The sequence below is a fragment of the Heterocephalus glaber genome, unplaced genomic scaffold (assembly GCF_053883595.1).
Source record: "Heterocephalus glaber isolate CG9 unplaced genomic scaffold, H.glaber_assembly_v1.0 deba00000546, whole genome shotgun sequence".
NCBI lineage: Eukaryota > Metazoa > Chordata > Mammalia > Rodentia > Bathyergidae > Heterocephalus > Heterocephalus glaber.
Genome location: NW_028258147.1, coordinates 39921773 through 39948520, shown reverse-complemented (window position 1 = coordinate 39948520; position 26748 = coordinate 39921773). Strand labels below are relative to the sequence as shown.

The window sequence follows — 26748 nt, the reverse complement described above, 5'->3', positions numbered from 1 at the left end:
TTATAATAGGTACCTAGATACTGCATATGTCTATTTCCTCTCTTACTGTTAACGTTAGAATTAAGTCTTAGGAGGACAGGGAACTTTTCTTAGTCACTGTTGTTGTCAGTGCCCAGAACCAACCTAATGCCTTATTTGGTGCTCCTCAGATACTTTTTAAATGTTGAATGAAGAATTGAGTTTACTGACTTCCACTTCCTCACTGGGCACCTCAGTAAGATCATATTGGCATTTAGCATACTGAACGTTACGTAAATCCCTTTCCCACCAGTACCCTGTACCTCTCTGCCCTGGGAATGCTTTTTCCTTGGCTTTCATTACTGATTAACCTTCCTTTTGTGTGGCTTTGGTTCACCTTCTGTCTCCCTCCTATTAACATCTAATGAAATATTTTTCATTCCCCTTTTGAAAAAGGGTTCCAATTATATTTCATTTATATGTGTATCTTACATTTCACCTGAGTTAAAACTTTTTTCTGTCTTCTTGACTGTATGAACTTGAAAAGTCTTATTAATTATTGTTTGCAAAACCAACAATAGTAATTCTCTGTATCAAGACTCATTTTAACCTCATAAGAACTATGTAAAGTTTCCTATATGTATCAGTATTTCCCTTGTATTGTAAATGCAGAAACTGAAGCTGAAGGTTATTAAGAGATATTATTTTTCCTCCAAAATCATTTCCTAACAAACTACAGAGCTATGGCATTTGATTGCCACTTTCATCCTATTCACCATTATATTAGCACTTTCCTCAAGTCTTCTCAACCTTTCTGTCCAGAAATTAGTCTTGCTTCCAGTTATGAAAAAGTATGAAGTTCTGGCTCTTTCCACATTTTGTCTTCATCTCTGGCAGCTTCATTATACCCGCATTTCCTCTTAGCTCATGCCTGTCAAGATGGGATGAAGGGACATGCCTTTGCCTGATTGTGACCATCTTCTCTTCACCAAGTTTTATGATAAAAATTCCAAACATATAAGAGGATAATAGTAAAATTCACCCTAATATACCCATTGTTTATAGCTAATAAGTAACGTTTTGCCAAATGTTACATCTGAAATTATTTATTTCACGTCTAACTACTTCATTTGGTATTTGAAAATTTTTGCTGCCAAACATTGTCCTTTGAAACATACTGGGATGATCGTATTCAACAAAATGAAGAATAATTTCTTAATGATACATAAGGCTCCATTTATATTTAGGTTTTTCATTTTATCTCCAAAACGTGTTATTTGCAATTGATTTGTTCAAAACAGAATGCAGTCAATGATGTCTTTTGGCTATTTTGTCTCCTGAGTACACAACAGTCTCATCCTCATTTTGAATACAGTTGCCTTGTTGATAGACCGTACCAGTTGTCCTATAGAGTGTCCTTGCTGCTGGACTTCTTCCTCGATATCACTGAGTCACATAAGAGAAGGACTAAATTGTTCCCAGGTGGCTCGGAATCCATTCTTTTTACTGTGCTCTTGCCCCATCACTTTTTGAATTCAGAGAAACCTTTTCGTCCTTCTTATGACTTGCTTGCAACTAAAGAAGTTAGGAGATCTGCACTGGTCACTCATTCTGGCCAGATTCTAACTTCTCAGGAAGAGTGTTCCTTGGCATGTATCCAACTCATTTTTCCCCTTCTTCCTCTCATTAAGGCCTGATTGTATTAAAATCATTTTATGTTTATGCTAAATCCATTGGGCATCAGATCTTTAAGCCAAGATACTTTCTTGAAGTGACAAAAGTTTTCCTCAGTTGTGTCCCAAGAGGAGCCTGTGACGTCAAGTTCGTTCCTGTAAGATGGAAAGTGACTTCTATTCTTAGAAACCAGGGCAGCAAATACATGTACCATGTTTCTACCATACTCTCATTAAAGACTTTTAGAATTCTCATTGAACATCAAATAAGAAATAAAGACAGACTGAGTTCCATATGGAGAATTAGTTCAGAACTTAGTAGAGTAGAATGTTCATTTCTAATTGGGCTATTGAAGTAGTTTACCAAAGGCAAAGGGTGGCTTAGATTGCAGTGGTAGCATGATAATGTGAAAATATTTGTATTTTGGATATATTTTAAAGATAGAGCAAACCATCTGTGAAACTGTACTGGTTGTACCTATGCTGTATTTTCTTTTCTAAGTTTCGCTATGCAGATAGGCTTGACAGATTTTACATGGTGCTGGGAACTTTGGCTGCTGCTATCCATGGAGCTGCGCTTCCCCTGCTGATGATGGTGTTTGGGGATATGACAGACAGCTTTTCAAATGCAGGAAACAGTATTTCATCAAACAATACCAATCAAAGTAAGTGCTATTTGCTGTGCTGATTTTATTGAAATTATGCAGAAAAAGACTTCAGATGTTATGTTTAAGTAAGCACTAGTGTGTTTAGTACTGTGGGAGGAGGAGAGTCTGAGCTCCAGCTCATGTTTGTCATGAATTTAAGAAGATAATGCTCACAAGCATTAAAATACCCAGGAGAAATGCTGGCAGATGTACGTAGAAAAGAAGAGAGCTCTATGAAATTAGAAATATCCTAGAAAGTTTCAGAGGGAAATAAGTAATCTGGTCAGGACCTTGGAAGATAAACTGCAACCAGTTATAAGATTCTCTGACATTCTTGTTATATTGTCAAATATAACATTCTTATTATGTTGTTAATCTCAGCTCATGTTTATGGCATGTACTGCAAACATGTACTAATAAAAAAAAAAGATTCCCTAACAGACTGTAGATGGGTGTGAGTGAAGATTCCACAATAATTTTAAGAGTTCAGTCTGAGAAACTGGAGGAATACTGTTACTATCAAATGAGTTGGGAAATATAGAGGGACCCTAGGTTTAAGCAGTAATACCAGAAATTTAGTTTTGCACATTGTCATGGGTTGAACTGTCTAGAAGTCAATGCTGGAATGGAGAAATGAGGCCAATAGAAATTGTGTGTGTGTGTGTGTGTGTGTGTGTGTGTGTCTGTCTGTGTGTGTGTTTTAGGATGAGAGAAATAATGACTTCTTTGTGTGTTAGTGAAAATAATCCAAAAGAGAGGACAAAGGGATAGATGATGTTTGAAGGAAAGAGGAAAGAGGGTTTTTGGAGTGACGCCCTTGAGAAAGTGCAGGATCTGAAGCTCAGGAGGAAGGATTTACTTTAGAGAAGAGCAAAGAGTATATCTACTGTAAAAGTTCATCTACTCTGAAAGTTGGGAAGATAGAGTATTTGTGTGTCTGAATCCATGAGGGGTGGCGAGCAGATGAGAACTGTGGAAGTTTTCATCTGATTACCACAGTTCCCATTTACCTGCCGGAGATATGTCCTGAGATGGATGAGATGCCTGAGACCTTGGAGAGAACTGAACTACATTTTCTTTCTGTACATACATGCCTGTGCTAAATTCTAATACATAAATCAGGCACAGAAAGATTAACAACAAAAAATAATAATAAAATAAAACAAATATACTAGTGTACTGTATTCAAAATTCTGTAAATGGGCATTTGGGCTCACCCATTCTCTTTCACCTTTTCATCTCTTTCTCTCTGAAAATATTTTATTGTATTGTCCTTTGCCTCCTTTTGGTGAGATGATACAATACTATTGTTGAGCACAGATAACTGAAGCTATGGAAAGTGAAATTGTGGGTAAGAGGCAGTAGTGCACTTCAGGTTTCTCATGAGGTAGGAAGCAAAACACTTGGCTGATAAAGGAAACATACAATCGCCCTCTGAGAAGTAGATGAACTACTGAAATGATTTGAGCATAACACACACGCTTTCAAGTGGGGAGAGATAGATCAATGGCTCTGAGCTTCAATCTTCAGAATATCTCTGATCAAGGATAAGTGACTTAAAGTAAACTACTCAAAGACCTATAACTCAGTTTACATTCAGGTGGTAAAAATGTTGAAGATGTCTGTTTGAGAATACCATTAAAAATATAGTGATATCACATAGCTTACAGTGATATTTGGTCTTCTAAGACTCTGATAACTGCTATGAATTCTCAGAAATATGCACATAAGCATTTGTGCCCATTTGGGGTATCTGTAGAACATTTGATACTTGTTCATGGGACCTGGGAACCATTTCTTTATGATATTGAAGATGCATTATTTACTACGAGTAGAACTACTTCAATTCTGTGAATGCAGATGAATATATATATATAATAACATACCAACCTCCTGTGTATGACAATGGAAGTAATTTTTCTTTGTATTTATAATTTTTACTTTTATTGCTTGAAAACTCAAGAAGAACGTGGTAACTATTTGTGAAAAGCCAGCTCTCAGAATAGTATAGCATATAGTATATAGTTTAGTATCCCTTATCAAATGCATTTTGGATTTTGGAATTTTCCAAATTTTGGAATATTTACATAGATGCAATAAATTATTTTTGGGATGACACTGAAGTTTAAACTAGAAACTTATTTATATTTCATATATAACATAAATATAGCCTGAAGGCAACTTTATAAAATATGTTTAATAATTTTTTGTGTATTAAACAGTTTTATGCATTTGAATTTTCTACCAGTGGCATCATGTTAGCTCTCAAAAAGTTTTGAAATTGGGAGAACTTTGGGCTTTGGATTTTTGGAATAGAAATGTTCAACTTGTATGTTTGTTCTGATGCTTAAACTATGAACGCATAAATCATGTGTAGATCTTGTATATGTTTGAAGACTGGTGTTGTAAACAAAGAGAATATTGTCATCTCTGTCACTGATGACAGCATCCTGAACACAGTCACACAAGATTGTAAGCTAATATTGAAGCCCTGAATCACAAAAATTTCCACAATAAAAAATTTTCAACAGTTTTCTTCATTTGCTCAAGCTTTCCTTTACCATTAACCATTTCACTGGAAAAATTCTTAAAAATAAACTGTAAAAATTTTTTTAATCAAAAATGTTAAAATATTTCAAAGCATATTGTTTTATTTTAGCAATTAATTTTTATTTTTAATTTTTATTTATTTATTTTTTAAATTTTTTAGTTTTTGGTTACAGGGATGGAATTCGGGTCCTTGCACTTGCACAGCAGGTGGTGAAATCACTGAGCTAAATCCCCGGCCCAGCAATTAATTTTTAAACTTTGAGTTAGAATGTAAACTAGTTCTTGTGTTGTGAGTAATGTGGAGCACAGTAAGAGTTTGGGGTGGGGATTTTTTGTAGACTGCTGTAAAAAGTAGCCAAAAAAGTAGGTTACTGAAAATATGGTCTCTACAATCCATTGTAAAGATAGCAAAAACAAGCAAAATAAAGACATGTAGCATCTGACCCATTTCAGGTGCTTAAAAAATGGGTTGAATAACCGCAGGACCGAATCATAGAATTTTGTAAGAAAACTAGACACTATTTGTCCCAGATCCATCATTTTGCAGATGATCCACACCTAGAAAGTGATACAGTGTGGCCACTGGGAGTTTGCTTGCTGGATGACAGAGCTGAGTTCCTGGCTAGGAATCCTGCTACTTAGTTACTACTCTAAAATCATCTTGCTCATTTGTGGCTCCCTTCATTTATTTCATGTTCATTTGAGGCTCACTTGGTTTATTTCAGCCTTTTGCATGGAGGAAAGGACATGGGGAAAAAAGGAAGCACTTAGGGGAAAATCTTGCTAGACATTTCAATATTATTACCTTGTTACGTGAGGACTGGAGCCTGACAGCGAAAGAATTTCCTATTGAAACAAAAATCTAATGAGATTTGAAAAAGTAACTCTCACTGTAGGTGACAGCATCACTGTCTACAACAGTCAGCTTTAAGGCCCTGGGGAAGATGGTTTGAAAATTACCCTTTTAACCTAACCTCGGTCAGCCAGGGAAAATATCACCAATCACATACTTTTTATTTATTCTTTTCATAAGAACTCAGTAGTTAAAATTAGTGAACACACTGAGATGCACAGGTCAGATTAAAATGTAAAATAACATAAACCCTGAGGAGTCTGGAGTGTTTACTCACAGTTTAGTTCCTTTTAAGGCCTTCCTTACTAAGAATGGTTCAGTGAGTCTTTTTTAAATCTTTTGTGAGACATTTATATACAGAATAGAAGAATGCTTAGATGGAATATCTTGATAAATAGCCTGGTATGTGTGGTGTCTCTGTGAACTATTTGTTGGTCTTTGGGACAGGCTGGGTTGCAGCACAGAGAATGGGCTGAGGCATTGAGGATACACAGATAAACAGCTCAGTTTTCTCAGAGCCCACAATGGTGAGAGTAAGAGGAGACAGATGCAAGCAATCCTATTTCTATTCTAGGATTGATTTGGTTATTAGAATCATGTGTTAATTAGTATGGAAATCTGTGACAAGGTGAGTCACTCTCCTAAGGATAAGCCACTTGGGAAAGGTCAGGTTTTACCACATTTATGGAGGAGGAGTGTTTTCCAGGTGAAAAAATCTGGCGAAGGACATTCAGGCAGAGAGAGAAGTGAATGAAGTGTTGGAGGAAGAGAGTGGATAGAATAGTTAGGGAACAGCCAGCCCCTCCGTGAGCTTTGAGATGGTGCTCCATGGAAAAAGAGAAAGTTAAAGAAGATGGGGTAGGGCAGTGGGAATGTAGGCTGGAAAGCTGTGTAGTGTGTCATGTCAGAATCCACCCGTACAAAAAAATGTCACTTTTATATAACATCATTTCAATTTTGAGTCCATCATTAGCAAATGTGGTGGAAATCCAGTCTCAGTTTTTTAAAGGTAGTTTTTACTTCTCCCTAGAGTTTATCAGGGAGGCCAGTGTAATTCCAGATGTGAGAGATGGCCAGGGGCTCAGGATCATCTTCTGCACAGTCATTTTATCACATACTGTGTTACCTGTTCTCAGGAACCTTGGGATTATTCTGTATCTTTTGCATCTCTCTTGACTCAAGGAGGCTCTGGGTTGCTATCCTATGGCTGTCTTCTCCACACACTATGTAAAAATTCCTTTTCTGAGGTCCCACTCCAGGGTCTGCTTACGTAACAAAAAACAGGTGTCTTAGATGCTTTCTTGTGGCTGGGACACAATACCTGACACCAGAAACTTAAAGGAAGTGAGGTTTATTTTGGCTAACGTTTTAGAAGTTTCAGTCTTTGCATTGTTGGCTGCGTCGTGGAAGGTCCTGGGTGGAAGAAAGCTGTTCACCCCGGGGAAGCAGAGTGAGGAGGAAGGAGCCCACTAGGGAGATATACCCTTTCAGGTGACGCCCACACCCAGTCACTGCCACTGCCAACACCCAGCTAGCTGTAGTGCCCCCGTAGTCCAGTCACCTTCCACAAACCTTGTCTGTGAGCCCATGAGATTTGGCAGGACATCCAGATATAAATCGTAACAAGAGGCTTCCCTTTCCTGGACCTTCCCCTGCTCATGCTGTTGTCACTTCTCAACTGAGTGTCTTCTCAGCATGAGGAAAATAGTTTGCAGTCTAAAAAGGTGGAGCTTAGCAATATGAAACTTAAGCAAAATATTTTTGCATGCCGAGGTTCCTCTCCACCCATAAGGGAGTAGGCTTTGAGCACACAAAAGCCAAGAAGAAACCTCCACACCATTTCCTTTTTTAATATATATATGTATTTATTGGTACATTTTAGGTATATAATACATTTACATTTATCATTTCCTTTTATGCTACAGTAGCTCTCTGCTGTGACAGCTATGGCAGAATGCTGTGGCCACTGGAGTGAGAAGGAAGGTGTGGGGATAGAGGAAACATCTGGAAAACCATTGTTTGATGTTTCAAAAATATTATCCTGTCACATGCATTGTGGCAAAATTGCAAAATGATCAATACGACATGTTATGAATTTTGTACTTTTTGTAATGTGAGCTGTCATTGACAATTACAAATGGGAGTGATAAGATTTTAGGGTTGATTCCAAAGTTAAAATCTGGTGAAAAAACAAAGAGCTACTTGGAGTAAGAAGAGGAGCCAGAGGCTTTTGTTAGAGCAGAAGCTGAGATGATGGAAACCTGAACCATAGTATTAACTATGAAGAAGGACAGGAATTCAGTAGCTCTAGATGCAGATTTGGGACCATGGACGCTATAAAAGTGGTTAAAGTCACCCTGGGAGCAGGAATAGAATTCTGGGGAAAAAACAGCATGTGGGGAGATGGGGAACACAAAGCATAAGAAACAGGATGATTAGATTTTGGGTGCTGGAAGACAAAATAGTCAAGAGTCTAACAAATATTTTATTGACTCTTTTTTTTCATTGTTTGTTTGTTTGTTTGTTTGGTACTGGGGATCAAACTCAGGACCTTGCGCTTGTGAGGCAGGCAGCAGAACCATGGAGCTAAACCCCCTGCCTTAAACTCATCTATATCTAACTTTCCATTCTAGTAATTTGGCTGGTATTGCTTCACAACCCAAGAGAGTTTCTAGCTTTTCTAACCAAAAAACAAGATTAATTTTAAGATATTATTCAAATGTAGTCTTTCTTAGCATAGGTTTCAGCAGTAGCCTTTGAAAGTTATACAGATAAATGTTCCTGGACTGTATTGTCTAAGGTCATTTCAGCTTGAGAGTTTTGATTTTGTGAGAGTACATCTTGAGGTAAGAATTTTGAGAGGTCCTCATAGAAGAGTTTACTGTCACTGGGACCAGTAACTTTCAGTTAGCGAAGGTTGATTAGAGAAAAATAAATATAGATCAGAAGAGGTGTAAAGAAGATAATGTCTTTATTCCACTCTTTGACTAGCAAAGATTACCTCTGTCAAAGGACCTGTGTGACCAGTCTTTGCTTTGACAGGTATACTTTAACATTGTTGAAATAGAACTAAAAGAAGCTTGGCAATAAAGTTGCTTTTTTTAAAATGAAGGAAGCTATGTATGTGGTATAATTATATACATGAATTCACAGAAGCCAATTTTGACCTTGAATTTTTGTTTAACTTTTTTTTTTTTTTTTCGGTACCGGGGATCAAACTTCGGCCCTTGCACTTGTGAGGCAGATGGCAGAACCACTGAGCTAAATCCCCGGCCCTGTTTAACTTCTTGATCTGTAAGAAAATGCCTCTAAACACAGAAACCACCATTGCCAAATCTTTAGAATTGAAAAAGCTTGTACAGGTTGAGCAACCGTAATGTGAAAAATCCAATACCTGAAATGTCCCCAAATTGGAACCATTCTGAATGTCAGTGCTCATTGTGTTTTTTTAAGCGTAAGAAAAATTTATTGGGTGGAAAAAAAGCTTTTGCCTAAGAGAGACAGAAGGGGGATCAGAAAGTGGGTTGCCCACTCACCCCACTTTTCAAAGATGTTTTATACAGCAAAGCCATGTGGTGAGGCGGGTACAAAGTGGGACAAAGCTATAAGACCCAATGGCAATTTATAAGGTGGGCATGAGGCGGGACAAAACCACGACCAACCAATAAGATTACAAGTACAGTCACCCAGATAATATTGATTAAATGGGGATCAAATGGGAAAATAAGACACATACAAGGAGTTTTTCCATTTAGAATATCAATCACTGCTATCTATCCCCAGGGGAAGTAGTCCCTCCTCTTTATAATGCTAACCAGTGAATGTGCCTCAATTGTTGTCCATGTTGACTCCTTGCTGTGTTGGCTCCTGGAAGGCTGGCACCTTAAGGGAGCCCCTGTCTAACTGCCTAGAAGATATCTATTTAACTTAACTATCTACAATATTCCTGCCCTGTGAAGAAGTACCCCTAACTGCTTTGAGGAGGCAAAGGGCGAAGACCGTTCTGGCTACTTCCAGCTGAGAGGGTCGTAGTTGTGACCAGCAGTCAGAAGTCCTATTCAGAGGGTCTATCTAAAGGCCTTTGATAGGTGCTGGGCTTTGTCATCTTGGTAGCTGTGTAGCTTTGAGTCTGAAGGAGACAAAGCCAAAGAAATAGTTAAGAATACATGGGCCAAATTATAAGGTCAGCAGGACTACTATGACTATAGCCAACAAAGGTTTTCACCAGGAAGAACTAGTAATAGCCTCCCACAAAGAAGATAAGGAGAAGGTTCAGGGGACTTCAGAATCCAACACAGAAATCATATTGTATAGTTTAGCCGGTTGTGAACTGTTTACAAGTTCGATCTGGTGGATCCTGGTAAAAGAAGTCTAGCACATTTGTCATTGATTCCATTTGTATGACTGCTTGGAGCTTGGCAGCCTCTAGGCAAGAATAAACAAAATTTTTATTTTTAAATATTATTTTATTGGTACATTTTAGGTATACAATATAATGACATTCATCATTGGAAATTTGCACCTTTACATAAACTCTCTTGGTTCTTAATTTTCTCCCTTCCCCTGCCCTCCCTTCAAACCCTCCATCCCTCCCTATTTATAAAGACTTTTTTTCCATTTTTCTATTTTCTCCTATTAATTCCATTCCCTTCTTTCCTTTCCCCTACCCCTCCCACTTTCCCTTCCCCTTTGCCCCTTTTCTTCCTATTTCATATTATCTATTATACCTTTTAGTCCTTATTTACACTTTCAGTTACTCACACTAGAGAAACTATTTGATGTTTACACGAGTGTCCTGTTCATTTCACTTAAGAGTATTGTCTCAATGTGCATCCACTTAGCTATAAATGTCTCTAATTTCTCATTTTTTATGGCTGAGTAGTACTCCATTTTAGAAAAAACCCACATTTTTCTTTATCCAGTCTCCAGTTGATGGGCATTTGGGCTGTTTCCAAGTTTTAGCTATTACAAATTGTGCTGCTATGAACATGGGTGCACATATATCACTGTGGTATGATTCCTTTAATTCTTTGGGGAAGATAACCAGCAGGGGAATAGCTGGGTCAAATGGGACTTCCACTCCTAGTGGTTTGAAGTATCTCCATACTGATTTCTACAGTGGTTGCACCAGTCAACACTCCCACCAGCAGTGGAGCAGGGTTCCTCTTTTCCCACAGCCTCACCAGCATTTGTTATTGGTTGATTTCATGAGAGCAGCCATTCTTTCTGGAGTGAGGTGAAATCTCAGTGTTGTTTTCATTTGCATCTCTTGAATGACCAGTGATGTTGAACATTTTTTTCAAGTATTTGTTTGCTATTTCTCCTTCTTTGTCTGAGAAATGTCTGTTCATTTCACTTGCCCATTTTCAGATTGGGTCTTTAAATTTGGGAGGTCTGATCTTTTTAAGTTCTTTATAGATTCAAGATAGTAGTCCTTTGTCTGAGGAAGAGCAGGTGAAGATTTTTTCCCACATTATGGGTTCTGTCTTCACACTGCTGATGATTTCTCTTGCTGTGCAGAAGCTTTTTAATAAGAAGAGATCCCACTTGTTGATTGTTTGTGCTAGTTCATGGGTGACTGAGGTTTTGTTCATAAAATCTTTTCCTACACCAGTGTCTTCAACAGTTCTACTTAACCTCTGTTCCATCTGGTTCAGTGTTTCTTTTTTTAATATTTAGATCTTTAATCTATTTCAATTTTAGTTTAGTACATGGCGAGAGATGTAGGTCTAGTTTTAATCTTTGGCAAGTTGATACCCAATTTTTCCAGCATCATTTATTAAAGTGGCTATCTTTTCTCCAGTGAGGGTGTTTGGCTCCTTTATCAAAGATGAGATGGCTGAGTGTGTCTGGCATTGTTTCTGCATCTTCTAATCTGTTCCACTGATCCTCAGGTCAGTTTCTTTGCCAGTACCATGCTGTTTTTATCCCAGTAGCTTTGTAGTATAGTTTCAAGTTGGGGATTGTGATACCCCCTGCCATGTCTCTATTATCTAGAATTGCTTTTGCTATTCTGGGTCTCTTCTTGTTCCAAATGAATTTTTGGATTGCTTTCTCAAGGTCCATGAAGTATGCTGCTGGGATCTCAATTGGAATTGCATTAAATCTATATAGCAGTTTTGGAAGTGTGGCCATTTTCACTATATTGATCCTTCCTACCCAGGAACAGGGAATGCCTCTCTATTTTCTGATACCATCTTCAATCTCTCTTTTCAGAGTGCCATAGTTTTCAGAGAAGAGGTCTTTGATTTCTTTCGTTAGGTTGGTTCCTAGGTATTTCAGTTTTTTGGATGCTATTGTGAAAGGAATTATTTGCCCTATTTCTCTCTCAGTGAGTCTGTCATTTATGTAGAGGAAAGCTATTGATTTTTCTGTGTTGACCTTCTATCCAGTTACTTTACTGAATTTGGTTATTAAGTCTAGAAGACTTTTGGTGGAGTTCTTGGGGTCTTCTATATAGAGTATCACGTCATCGGCAAATAATGACAATTTGACTTCTTCATTTCCTATCTTTATTCCTTTTATTTCTTTCTCTTGTCTAATTGCCATGGCTAATGTTTCCAAAACTATATTGAACAGGAGTCATGATAGTGGACATCCTTGTCTTGTTCCTGCTTTTAGTGTGAAGGATTTCAGTTTTTGACCATTCAGTATGATACTGGCTGTTGGTTTCTCATAGATGGCTTTTATCAGATTGAGGTAGAGAACATCAGTTCCAATTTTTGTAAGGTATTTATCATAAATGTGTGTTTTGTCAAATGCCTTTTCTGTATCAATGGAGATAATCATATGGTTTTTGTCCTTGGCTCTACTGATAATAGTGTATTACATTGATTGATTTGGTTATGTTGAACCATCCCTGCATCCCTGGGATGAATCCCACTTGATCAGGGTGTGTGATCTTCTTGATGATCTTCTGCATTCTGTTTGCCAGTATCTTATTAAGGATTTTTGCATCTATGTTCATTAGTGAGATTGGCCTACAGTTCTGTTTTTCGGTCAGGTCTTTCTCTGCTTTGAGGATCAAGGTGATGCTTGCTTCCAGGAATGAATTTGGGAGTATTGCTTCCCTTTCAATTTCATTGAAGAGTTTAAACAGTAGTGGCAGTAGTTCCTCTCTAAATGTCTTGTAGAATTCAGCAGTGAAGCCATCAGAACCTGGGCTTTTCTTAGTTGGTAAGTTTTTTATTACGTTTTCAATTTCATTGGTTAATATTGGGTTGTTTAGAATTTTTAGGTCTTCTTCGTTCAACTTTGGCAATTCATATGTATCTAGGAATCTGTCCATTTCTTCTGTATTGTCCATCTTGTTGGTGTATACGTTCTTGAAGTAGGTATTGATGATTCTCTGGATATCTGCTGGGTTTGTTGTAGTTTAACTCTTTTCTTTCCTAATTGCATAGATTTGGGCCTTTTCTTTCCTTTTTCTGGTAAGGTTGACTAAGGGTTTGTCAATTTTGTTGATTCTTTCGAAGAAACAACTCTTGGCTTCATTGATTTTTGTATCATTCTCTTAGTCTCCATTGCATTGATTTCTCCTCTGATCTTTATAATTTCCTCCATTGTATGAGCTTTGGGTTTGTCCTGCTCTTTTTCTAGAAGCTTGAGGTTCAGCATCAGGTTGTTTAATTGGGTTCTGTTTTCCTAATATTTGTATTCACTGCTATGAATTTCCCTTGTAAGACCACTTTCATTGTGTCCCTTAGATTCCAATATGTTGTATTGTCATTGTCATTTAATTGAAGAAACTGTCTGATTTCTACTTTAGTTTCCTCTGTGACTCTTTGGTTATTCAGAAGTGTGTTGTTCAATTTCCACATGTTTATGAAATTTTTCCAGTTTCTCTTGCTATGGATCTCCAATTTCCTTGCACTATGGTCTGATAATATACAGGGGATAACTTCAATTCCTTTGCACTTAAACATGTTCTATGCGTGAGTATGTGGTCTATTTTGGAGAACAACCCGGGTGCAGCTGAAAAGAATGTGTATTCTGATTTTGTGGGGTAGAACACTCTGTAAACTTCTGTTAAATTCATTTGTTCAAGAGTTTGATTGAATTCTAGTATTTCATTACTTATTTTTTTTGTCTAGTTGATCTATCTATTTGTGACAGTGGGGTATTGAGGTTCCCCACTACAACTGTATTAGTGCATATATGCCTTTTCATGTCCGTTAGTATTTGTTTTATATAGTTGGGCGCACTGGTGTTTGGTGCATAGATATTTATGATTGTCTTCTCTTCCTGTTGCATTGTTCCCTTTACAAGGATGAGGTGTCCTTCTTTGTCTCTCTTAATCAGTGTTGGTTTGAAATCTATTTGATCTGCTAAGAGGATAGCTACTCTTGCTTTTTTTCGGGTTCCCACCACATGGAGTATTGTTTTCCACCTTTCAGTCTATGAGTTTCCTTTTGAATTAAGTGTGTTTCTTGTATGCAAGATATTGTTGGATCTTGCTTCTTGACCCACTCTGCCAGTCTATTTCTTTTGATTGGTGAATTGAGACCATTAACATTGATGGTTATAACTGATACGTATTGACTTATCATTGTCGTGACTTTTTCTTTTTGTTGGATTCTCCCCCTTTACATTTAATTTCTTGTCACGCCTGATGGGTTCATTCTGCTGTGCTTCCTGAGGTTGTGGTCTCATTGTCTGTTCCTAGGAAATTGTGTAAAATTTTTTGGAGTGCTGGTTTGTTATTCATGAAGCTCCTAAGGTGCTCTTTGTCATGAAAGTATCTTATTTCTCCATCAATTTGGAAAGATAGTTTTGCAGGGTCCATCAATCTGGGTTGGAGGCTGTTTTCTTTTAGGGCTTGGAATATGTCACTCCAAGCTCTTCTTGCCTTGATGGTTTGTGTTGAGAAGTCTGCTGTGATTCTGATGGGCTTTCTTTTGTATGTGATTTGTTTCTTTTCTCTAACTGCTTGTAGAACTTTGTTCTTCTGTTGAGTTTCTGGAATCTTAACAATTATATGCCTATGTGCAGAGTTTTTTTAATCAAGGCTATTCGGAGTCCTGTATGCCTCACTTATCTGTATGTCAAGTTCTTTTCCCCTGCTTGGGAAGGCTTATCCTATTACTTCTCTCAGCATTTTTCTTTTAAGTCATGTGCACTCTCTCCTGTTTCTTCATTGACTCTAATCAGTCTTATGTTATTCTTCTTTGTGTCTTCTAGCAGCTGCTGGATTGATTTCTCGTAGTCCCTTACAATTTTGAAGCAATTTTTCTTTTCCTGGTCACTAATTGCAATCTTATCTTCCATATCTGAAATTCTGTTCTCATATTGGCTCATTCTGCTGTGTAAACTTTCAGTGGAGATTTTTATCTCCTGGAAATCTGTTTGTATCTGTTTTATAGATTCCATTAGTTTCCTATGTTGGGATTCCATCATGTTCCTCAGTTCCTCTATTTTTTTATCTGTGTCCACTCTAGATTTTTTAATCACGTCTTGCACCATGGGCAAAATCTCTGCTGTTATCTGAGAGATTATTTCTGATTTCACTTTTTCCAGATCCTCTTTTGTTGCCAGTTCAGGGAGACCAGATGGCTGAGTATCAGACTGTTCTATTTCGTTTCCCTTTGGGGTTGCTGTAGGTGATCTGGAAGTCTGTTTTTGAGGCTTGTTTATGTGTCTTCTCATTTTCTCGGGGGGTGGGGGAGGTTGCTGCTGGTGCCCACATGGGTAACCTCCTCTGCCCTGGGATTGGTGGAATGGTGGCCTGGGAGCCTCCTTCTGGGCGCTGGGATTGGTTCACCTCCTGTGCCCTGGGAGCGGTGGAATGGCGGTCTGGGAGCCTCCTCCTGGGGGCTGGGATTTGCTCACCTCCTCTGCCCTGGAAGCGGTGGAATGGCAGACCCTAGACCAGGACTCTTAAATATTTATCTCTGAACTCTTCTAGAACTGGATATCCATAGTCTGAACATTCATCAGACATCTTCAGTTGAATGTCCCAGGCAATACAAAATTCAAATGTTCAAGGCTCAAAACTAATAACCTTCTTTCATCTACCTACATCAGCTTTTTTGCTGATTCCAAATGCTTATGCTTGAGGTCTTAATTACCTTTTATTTTTACTCTGCTTGTATTCCATCAGATGCTAGTTCTTATAGCTTCTTCCTCTATAAATCCGGCATATACTTTCCTTCTTTTCTGTTCTCATTCGGATCTTCTATTGCTACATCTTGGCAATAACTCATGTTCCTTAGTCCCTCTAGTCCGTTTAGTTTTGTGGATCACTGGTAGCTAAATCTTCCTGGACTGCACTTCTACCTATATCCATTTTATCTCAAAGCCTCTGCATGCCTGCTTGTCTTTTCCCATTCACCATAACAGCCTGGCTCAGGTTCTCTTTCTGGCCACTTAACAAACATTCTTAAATCCACACAATACCTCCATGCCCAGCCAAGCCAGCTCACATGGTCTTTGAATGGGCTTTAGACTTCTGTCCTATTGTTAATGTTGCCAGAAATCCTTGTCTTTCCCTTTTCCATACCTGTGTGGATCAGAACAAAGTGCTCTCACATTGTAACCTAGCTTTTTTGCAAAGACTGCAAGGGTTAAATTTGGCATCCTCATTAATCTGGCAGTCATGATTGTTATGCATATTCTATAAACTATTTACCATAGTAAATGGATGCTTATAAGTATGCTTAATGTAGGGTTTTATGTAACAGTAAGTTATAGGAAACGACTAAAATAGGTACAGCTTGAGAAAAAAGATACATACATATACTGATGTGGAAAATTTACTGTCGAATATAGGCTGTGATTCTGTTTTTTAAAAAGTGTATGTATGTGTGTATTTTTTTTGGAACTGGGGATCAAACTCAGGACCTTGCACTTGCAAGGCAGGCATGGTGACACTGAGCTAAATCCCCAGCCCTTGTTTGTGTGTATTTGTATGGCATACACAAAAGATGTGGCAATATATGCAGAACTGTACCAAACAGCATTATTTGCATTTGTGCATGTTTGGGGTCGTTAAAATTATGGAGGACTTTTTACTGTGGTCCAAAAATGTTAATATTTGCTAATACTAAATGATGCTCACTGGTGTTTATTGCATTTGTATTTGATCAGTTTAAATAAAAATTACTACCAGAGAAATGCAATATTATATTTTAAATATGTACTTAAATATCAAGTATGCATTGCTATTTATTACTCAATGATCCCTTCTTGCAAATACACATCAGAAAATTTAGACTGTGTGGTTACAACTAGCAAGGAAGTATTTGATTGTTTGTTTTTTTGGTACCGGGGATTGAACTCGGGTCCTTGCGCTTGCGCAGCAGGTAGTGAAACCACTGAGCTAAATCCCTGGCCCCCAGCAAGGAAGTATTTGAATGGACGCCATAATGGTTACACAAAATTTAAACTTAGTTTCACTTATTTTTATGTAAATTATAGCATGAAATGTGTTTGATTCATTTGTATATGTTGATTTCTGATGGAGACCAAAGAGACATAAATGGTATATGTTTGTTTTATGGTGATCTAGGTGTGATCAACAAAACACTGATCTTCAGACAGCTAGAAGAAGATATGACCACGTAATTAGACATTTTCCTTACTATTATTTTATTAATGTTTTCTGTGTCAATCCAAAATAATATTTAAAACTTTGTGTTATCATAATAAAATTTTGAAGTTTTCAGGAGAGCAATACCAGTGTGAGGTTTTAAGAAAGCTACAGTGTAGAATTTTTTTTTAATAAAAATATTTGCTACATAAGATCTATGAAAGTTAAGGTTAGCCTAAATTAGACTTCAGTATGCAGTGGGAAATAAAGAATATCACACACAGGAGAATTAGAGCAGTTTAAAGTAGCCTTGTAAAATATGGTTGAATTAGGAATCATTATTTTCAATGGTTTTGTAGTTATTGGTTTGCCTCTTGGATGTTTTCAGTCATGTTATAATAAGACCAGCCAACAGAAATTTTAAAAATTCAGTATCTAATTCTAAACAATGAAATAAAACATCTTAGAAGAAATGCAATCACTCTGACCTTAGCTCACCTCTGGAAAACTCTGTTAATGATTTACATATCCTGAAGCTTACTCCCTAGAATAGTTTATAACAAATTTCTAAAGATAGATGTTGGTACCTCAGAAGATAATGACTCTAAATTATCCTATAAATGATATGATAGATCTGAAGAAAATGAAACCAATTGTTTATATTTTAAGCAGGATGGAATACTTCCAGATATTCCTGTGAAGAGGCTTTGTTTTTTACACTGGCAAATGCCAACATATATGGATATTTTAAAAAATATCACTTAAAACACATTACTGATTGTAAAAGCCCAAGTTCTACTTGGAAGTCAGATTTGTTTATAGGTCTCCCTTGCTATATTATTAACATGAATAATAATTATTGCATTAACTGGTAACTAAACTCCACTGTCCCAATTCTATGTTTCCTAATAATTACATTATAAGTAACAGTGTGTAGTGTGGAAGAAGGTTTGCTTAGTAAAATATCTGATGAATTGACCACAGAGCTTTGAGCCATAGCATCAGAGACTATCTGCATACTACATAATCATTTTCATAGCTACTGCATGATATAGACTTTTTAAATTAAAAGATAGCAAGCATAGAACTTTTAAAACTGGGAAACTTGGCATCCTGTATTTCATTTTAGAATGTGTGCCTTTAACCTAAAATATAATTGTTTAATGAATCTCAAGAGTTATTTGCTTTAGTAAAAAGTCTAGACTCAGAATAGGGAAACATTACCCCACCATTTCTAGTTTCAAGGGTCTGATTTAAAAAGTTATAACCATCTTCTAACCGGTTTTTACTGTTAGAGTTTAAACTGGAAGGGAAACTGGAAATGGTCCATTAAAAGCCTTTTAGGATAGCTCATGATAACCAGTTCATCAGGTGATATAAAGATACTTTTTATTTTTAGTTGTCAATTAACATCCCAGTGCACTAGACTAATAGCCCAAAAAGCCAGGGGACCATTTCAATCTCTTTCCACTTTCTGAAAAGTTCCGTCACTTATTTCCATCCCCAAATATGTAGATGGCAACCATCAATTGATGCTGATGTAATGAAAGTAGACGACAGTGACATATTTTACCCAATACTGTAGTACACCACACACTCATTCACAATCACAGGCATTGTCTGTGTACTTTGTGCCAGGCGCTGTCCCAAGTACATTTCATGTGTGACTACCTTACTATTCTTATCTTCATTTTCATTTTAACAATTGGAAATTGGGGCTTGGGAAGGCTCAGCTGCTTTCCAGAGACTGTAGAGCAGTTAAGTGAAGAGGTAGGAATGAGCCAGAGCAGAAAGTACTCTTAACCATTTCTGTATATTGGCATTGATGTAATTGGATGCTGATCATCAGCTGCTTGTTGCAGCCCCTTCTTATTTGTTAAGGACCTTGAGATAGCAGGATAAGTGAGAAAAGGAAGAATGATTGGTCTTTCTGGGAGAGATGCATTGATTGGGAAACAGAGCATGTGTGCACTATTTCATTGTTTTTCAGGTATGCCTATTATTATACTGGAATTGGTGCTGGTGTTCTTATTGCTGCTTACATTCAGGTGTCATTTTGGTGTCTGGCAGCTGGAAGACAGATACACAAAATTAGAAAACAGTTTTTCCACGCTATAATGAAACAGGAGGTAGGCTGGTATGATGTGCATGATGTTGGAGAGCTGAACACCCGTCTCACAGAGTAAGTTTTATGTGTAGCTTGTTTAGCTCAGATGCAGTTTTTGTCCTTAATGAAATGAAAATGTCCTTAGATTTGTTAGCAGATATTAGTGACTCACTCAGCAAACTAAATTCCTTCTGAGTAGCAACCATGTCTTGTGTACCTGGTTTGGAATGATGGGACCTGCTTGACTGGCAGTGAGTGGGGGAGTGGATTTGCCTAAATCAAGGAATATACAGAGAGTGCGCAGTAAAGCAGTATGCAACAGAGCAATAATGTTATACTTTCTGGTTAAATTTCCAAGCAATTTGAAATTTCTGCATCGACTACTTTTTGAGTAACCACCGCCATTTCCTGGGGTCATGTGGACTATGGATTTCTGTTGTCAATGACGGATTTCCTACTAGGAACTGACACCCTGATAAATGAAACAAGAATACACAGAAAGATCCTATATATGAACTATTTGTGCTGCACTCAACAAAACAAAACAAAACAAATACAAAACTGGGCATAGGAGAAAAGTTCTGTGCTTCTAATTCTTTGTTCTATGTTTGTAATTATTTTTAACATTATTTGTTCTTTAGTGATGTCTCCAAAATTAATGAAGGAATTGGTGACAAAATTGGAATGTTCTTTCAATCAATGGCAACATTTCTGGCTGGTTTTATAGTAGGATTTACCCGTGGTTGGAAGCTAACTCTTGTGATTTTGGCTATCAGCCCTGTTCTTGGACTATCAGCTGGTATCTGGGCAAAGGTAGGTGAAGCCTGTGAATCCAGGTTTTATCTCCTGCCTACACCCTGTGGAAGGGACTTGAACCATTATAGCCCCAACCTTGTATTTCATACTTGCTTTTATGTCTTCTGTTCAAAATTGGTAGGATAATCTGATGCAACCTCACTGAATACTGCCCCTGCCAGGACTCTATACTGTCTTTGACCATGTGATCATTTAGAAAGGTGTTAGAAAGAGGAAGTTACTCTTATATCTTATTTTCTATTTTCTTTAAAACAAAAACAGGTACTGAACTGTGAAGATCTGTGATTCAAATTTAGCGAACAGCGCGTCTCCCATCCCATCAACATTGTTTGGTTTAAGTGTTTTTTTGGTTTTGAAGACTTTCCTTACATTAAGTTGATTTTACAGTTTTATTATCAGTTTTTTTTATGTTTATCTATATTTAAATTCATTGTTATAAAAATGATTTAAGAAAATAGATGCTTTCCAGCCCTGGATTCGTATAAATTCTTAACCTCTGGTTCTCTCATCCAGGTATGAAGGCAGAGCAGTAGAAGTGGCTGTCCCTACCTCTGAACACATGTCTCCAATGATTTTGTAAAACTTACTTTTCCTTCCTGAGTAGAAATGATATTCATTTTATGAACAGATATAATTTAAGATTGTTCTAGTTTATAGTTTTTCTCAGGTTACACATAATTTAGAGAATTCAACAAATTTGTTTAGCTAAAAGATATAAATAGTGGCAAGGCATCCAAAGCCAAGCCTAACAAAAATAAGTCAGGCTGTATTTGGAAGTTTTAGAAAAATTTCCCTGTTGGATGGATTTTTTAAAATTGCAAACAGTAACTCCCATTTATTGACCACCTGCCATGTGAAGCAAATGCATATTTTTTTCTAAAGTATAGGTATTATTTCATTTTGTAGAGGGAGAAACTCAAGTTCTGAGGGTCTATAAATTTGTTACTGAGAGTATCACAAGATTTAAATGGTCTTCTTGACCATTATCAGCTAGCTGAAATATTTGGCAAATGCTTTGTGTTGTCAATTGATTTTTCTGTTTACTAAAACATTAAGCAAGTTATGTGCAAACTCTTCACATCAGCACTTATTGAAACTTTTAAATGTTTTGATTTCTACTCTGCTAAGTTAGAAAAACAGACTTAATCTTTAATAAGTAATTATGCACTGTTTTGGATGCTGTTTATTTGATAAGAATAATTCTGGGGTGGCTGTTGAGACCTAAATTTTCTAATTTTTTCCCCATTAAGTTTATTGGTGCATTTTAGTTGTAAAATACAGTTACATTCATCATTGGGATCTTGTACCTTTACATGAGTATCTTGGTTCTTTTTTCCCCTTCCCTTGCCCTCCCTTCACCCCCTCCACACTTCCCTATTTGCAAAGACCTTGTTTCCATTTTTTTCCTTTTCTCATATTTTTTCTTTTCCCTTTTTTCCTTTCCCCTACCCCTTCCACTTCCCCTGCTCCTTTAGACCTTTTCTTCCTGTTGCACAATATCAATTATACATTTTTAAAATTATAATATCAAGATCTAGGAGACATTATCACAGATTTTACAGAATTTAAAAGGATATAGAAAGCATATTACAAAAATCTTTTTTGAAATAAATTTGACAACTTCTAAGAAGCACCATGGAAGACAAATTAATGAAACTAACTGTGCAGGAAATATAAAATTTGAATAACACCTATTAAAGAAAGTATATTTCTAGCTTGAAAACCTACCTATATGACAACAGGCTGTATACATTTTAACTGATAAATTATATCAAACATTTAAAGCAGAAAAAAAAAGGAACACTTCTCCCCTCATTTTAGGAACTCAACATTGTGCTAATCCTAAAACTGGTTAAAGATAATAGAAGAAAAAAGTGTGAACATAGGTAGAAATTTGTTTAACAAAACAAACTATTGGAAGTCAGATCTGGCAGAATGTAGAAAGTGGTTTTGTTATAGGGATGGCAGTGTTGGTTCAGCATTGAAAGATCCACCCCCAAAAGGCATCATTTTAACAGCGGAAAGGAAAAAGCCATTATGATCCTGTCACTAGTTGGAGAAAAAGTATTGGACTAAATTCCACAGCTGTTCATGGTAAAAGCCATCAGGAGACTAGAAGTAGAACAGAACCTTCTCAACAGATTAAAGACATGTACTCCATACTTCCAGTGAGAACACCTTACATGAGTGGAGAAGGTACAATGCTTTCTCCTTAAGGTGGGGAACAAGGGCAGATATGCTTACTCTTTATCTGTCCATTAAACTTTGAAACCTAGGCCCCACCAAAATAGTCTGGCAATAAAATGACACAATTAGGATAGGATTGGCAAGGTAGAAGCAAAATCTTTATATGTAGATGAAATGATCATCTACAGAGAAAATACTAAGAAATCTCTAGGAGCCCCTAGAACTTGTACTTGAATTTAGCAGGATTAGAAAACACAAGGTATATATAAAAATTCAGGTCTGTGTATACTTTCTATAAATGAAGAATTGGATACTGAAATTTAAAAGTTATGTAGGAGTACAAAGGACCTAGAAAAGTTAAAAAAACAAAACAAAAACAGTGTTGGAAGACGTTTAGTACCTAATTTTAAGACTTCTTCTAAAGCTACAGTAATCAAGGCAGTGTTGGTATAAGGAAAGACATATAGATAATTTGAATAAAACAGAGAAGCTAGAAATAGAACCACACATATATGGTCCACTGAGTTTTGAAAGATTATTTAACATTAGCATTTTATAGAATATAAACTCAATTCAAGAGCCAAGGAAGAGATAGTGTTTTCAGCAAACAGCACTAGAACATTGAGTATCCATACATAAAAGTTAACCTCAACCCTTTATTTCCATACATGAAAATAACTTGAAGGGATCTATGAACCTAAATATGAAAGCCTAAAAGTACAAAACTTTAAGAAGAAATTATAAGGGAAAATGTTTATGAATTTAGTGTAGGCAAGAACTACCTAGTATACAAAAAACATGATGTATAAAAAAATTTGATAAATGAGATTCCATCAAAATTTAGAACTTTTAATGACATCATTAAAATGAAAAGTAGTCCTTAAACAGACCATATTTACAATGCATATAACCTATGACCAGAATATATAAAGAATTCTTAGAGCTCATTAATAGAGAACCCAATTAAAATGTAGACATAAGAAGATGATAAATACCCAGTACAGCACAAGGAAAAGTGTGCAACTCTAGACTCAGAAAAATACTAATCAGTAGAATAACAAGATTGAATTATTCACTCATTAGCGAGATGAAGTTGAAAGTTTTAAAAGCCTTGTCATGACTTTTTCTTTTTGTTGGATTCTTCCCCTTTGCGTTTAATTTGTCACGCCCAATGGATTCATTCTGCTGGGTTTCCTGGGGTTGTGATCCTCATTGTCTTTTCCTAGGGTATTGTCTAAAATATTTGGGAGTGCCGGTTTGATGTTCATGAAGTTCCTGAGGTGCTCTTTATCACGAAAGTATCTTATTTCTCCATCAATTTGGAAAGATAGTTTTGTAGGGTACATCAATCTGGGTTGGAGGCTGTTTTCCTTTAGGGCTTGAAATACATCACTCCAAGCTCTTCTTGCCTTGAGGGTTTGCATTGAGAAGTCTCCTGTGATTCTGATGGGCTTTCCTTTGTATGTGATTTGTTTCTTTTCTCTCACTGCTTGTAGAATTTTGTTCTTCTGTTGGATTTCTGGAATCCTAACTATTATATGCCTGTGTGTAGATGTTTTTTGATCAAGGCTAGCTGGAGTCCTATATGCCTCGCTTATCTGTATGTCAAGTTCTTTTCCCCTCCTTGGGAAGTTTTCTGCCATCACTTCTGTGAAGAGTGTTTTTTATGTCATCTGCACTCTCTCCTGTTTCTTCATTGACTCCAATCAGTCTTATGTTATTCTTCTTTGCATCATCTAGCAGCTGCTGGATTGCTTTCTTGTGTTCCTTTACAATTTTAAAGCAGTTTTTCTTTTCCTGGTCACTAATTGCAATCTTTTCTTCTGTCTCTGTAATTCTATCCTCACATTGGTTAATTCTGCTGTGCAGACTTTCGATGGAGTTTTTAATCTCCTGGAAATCTGTTTGTATGTGTTCTATGGATTCCATTTGTTTCCTATGTTGGGATTCCATCATATTCCTCAGATCTTCTATTTTTTATCTTTGTCCTCTCTAGATTGATTAATCATGTCTTGCACCATGAGCACAATCTTTGCTGTTATCTGAGAAATTATTTCTGATTTCATTTTTCCCAGATCCTCTTTTGTTGCCAGTTCAGAGAATCCAGGTGGTTGAGGATCAGATTGTTCCATCTCATTTCCCTTTGGGGTTGCTGTAGGTGATCCAGAAGTATGTTTTTCAGGCTTGTTTATGTGTCTTCTCATTTCCAAGGGGGGCAGGGGGTGCTTCTGGCTCCTGCACAGCTCACCTTCTCTGCTCTAGGAGCTTGGGATGGTGGTGGGGGAGCTTCCTTCTGGGTTCTGGGACTGGCTTACCTTCTCTGCCCTAGAAGCTTCGGATGGCTGCAGGGGAGCTTCCTTCCAGGTTCCGGGACTGGCTCAGCTTCTCTGCCCTAGGAGCTTAGGATGGTGGTGGGGGAGCTTCGGCACTGGCTCAGCTTCTCTGCCCTAGGAGCTTGGGATGGTGGTGGGGGAGCTTCCTTCCGGGTGCTGGGGAGACCTAAATTTTAATCCTTACTGTGCTGTAATCTTTTGGTATCATTTTAAACATATCTCCTGAATTATTTGATTGTCAGGTCCATTACAAAATAAATATGCCCTAGTTTGTTAAGCCTGTTTTTCCCTATGAACTCGAGGCTCTCTTCCCCAAGTCAAGGACCCTGGAGCAAACAAAAGAACAGGAAGAGTTCCAATGACAGCAAGCAGCCTGGACCAGAAAGTCCTTTTCTGCCCCTGTGCCCAAGACTCTTTCACTTGCTCAGAAACATTGGGGCGTGTAGAGAGCACTGGTGGAGAGATCACCTCGTCCTTCACCTACCAAGAAATACCTTGCAACCTGACCTTGAGAAACCACTTCAGTTTGCTCAAGGAGCACAAGCAGGAGTCAGTGGGAGCCCCAACATCTCCAGAAAAACCATGCTGACAAAAGTAATACTTCAAAGGTCTAAATATTAAATGGCTACTAGAGCTACAGGCTATAGAAGTAAGGATAAGAGTCCCATGTTAAACCAAAAAGGTGACGACCTCCTAAAATGTAAGATTTAAATAGACATTAGAGTCTCCTAACATAATAGACAAAATACTTATGACACAATAAAATCCACATATTTTATCAAGCAATAAAATCACAAATTAAGTGAGGAAACAAAACCTCTTAACTGACTCCAGTACTGAAATAAAGTAGACACCGGAATTATCTGACAAAGATTTTTTAAGCAGCTACAACAAAAATGTTTTTTTAATAAATTACAAATTCTTTGGAAGCAATAGGTAAAATAGAAAACATCAGCCACAAAATAGAAGTTATTAAAAAGACAAAAATGAAATTGGGAAACTAAAGAGCCACTTTGGAGGGGCTCATTTTATTAAATTCAGTTGACACAGTGGAGTTTGTGACCCCAAATAGGATAAACCCAGAGAAATCTGTTCCAGAGAAAAGCATAAGTAAGCTACTGAAAAATAAAGACAAGTAATAAAAACATCAAAGTAAGCCAGAGAGTAGCAACACATTTCCTATTGGGAATCTCATATTTTAGGAGGTAGTCACCTTCTTGATTTAACATGGGACCAATTTGAATAACATATTTGTCATCTGAAACTGAATCCTAGAAGGAAGTGACACAATATTTTTCAAGTACTCAAAATAACAAGAAAACAAAGACTCCACCCCACCAAAATGTTATCAAATATGAATATTATATCTGGTAAACTATCTTTCAGGAATGAGAAGAACAGTCTAAGACAGTGAAGATGAACTTTTTAGAGACCAAGTGCCAAACTGCTACCCCAAAACCACTTTTTTTTTTTTTTTTTGGTACCGGGGATGGAACTCGGGTCCTTGAGCTTGTGCAGCAGGCGACGAAACCACTGAGCTAAATCCCCGGCCCTAAACCCACTTATTTATCACAGAGTATCAACACTCCTATTAAACCTGAATACTGAGGTTTTAGTTTCGAAAAAACAACTCACACATTAACATCTTCTGTCTTAAAAGAAAAACCCAACAACAAGTATGCCATAGGTTCACCACCACTGGTCTAAGATCAAGGAAACTTAAAAATTATTTTCACTAGTATGCCTTCTGGTAAAACTGGCTAAATGAAGTTCTTCAAAAAGAATGGAAATGATAATAAAAGGAATATTAGGGGCACTAGCAAGCGAAAAAGAATAGGAAAAAGGCAGCAAGATGAATATATGCAATACACTTTCCCTAATGAGAGTTATAAATCATCTTTGATGGTAAAACAAAAAGTGTAAGTAGTAAAATGTTGCTACCAGTAGACTTTTGCAACTCACATAAATATTACAGTACTCATAGAAGATACTGTGAATACCATGCAAAAATATATGAAAAGTACTATTGATAAAGGAGGATAAAATACTAAATATTGCACAGAAAGTCAGGAAAAAGAGAAGGTGAGTGAGAACCAG

At 37.1% G+C, this 26748-nt stretch overlaps 1 protein-coding gene across 4 annotated transcripts in view; it reads left to right on the top strand.

Annotated features, from left to right (window-relative positions):
* Positions 1–26748, top strand: part of LOC101713196 (ATP-dependent translocase ABCB1) — a 152246-nt gene that overhangs the window by 7745 nt on the left and 117753 nt on the right. For 2 of the 4 annotated variants that reach the window (XM_004862427.3, XM_013078708.3), the window contains exons 3-6: positions 2134–2296; positions 17188–17239; positions 19199–19390; positions 19957–20128. The exons of 1 other annotated variant lie outside the window; for it this stretch is intronic. In XM_004862427.3, the coding sequence (XP_004862484.2) occupies positions 2134–2296; positions 17188–17239; positions 19199–19390; positions 19957–20128 (579 nt within the window). The remainder of the gene's footprint in view (positions 1–2133; positions 2297–17187; positions 17240–19198; positions 19391–19956; positions 20129–26748) is intronic. One more of the 4 variants, XM_021242611.2, reaches the window with a different exon arrangement.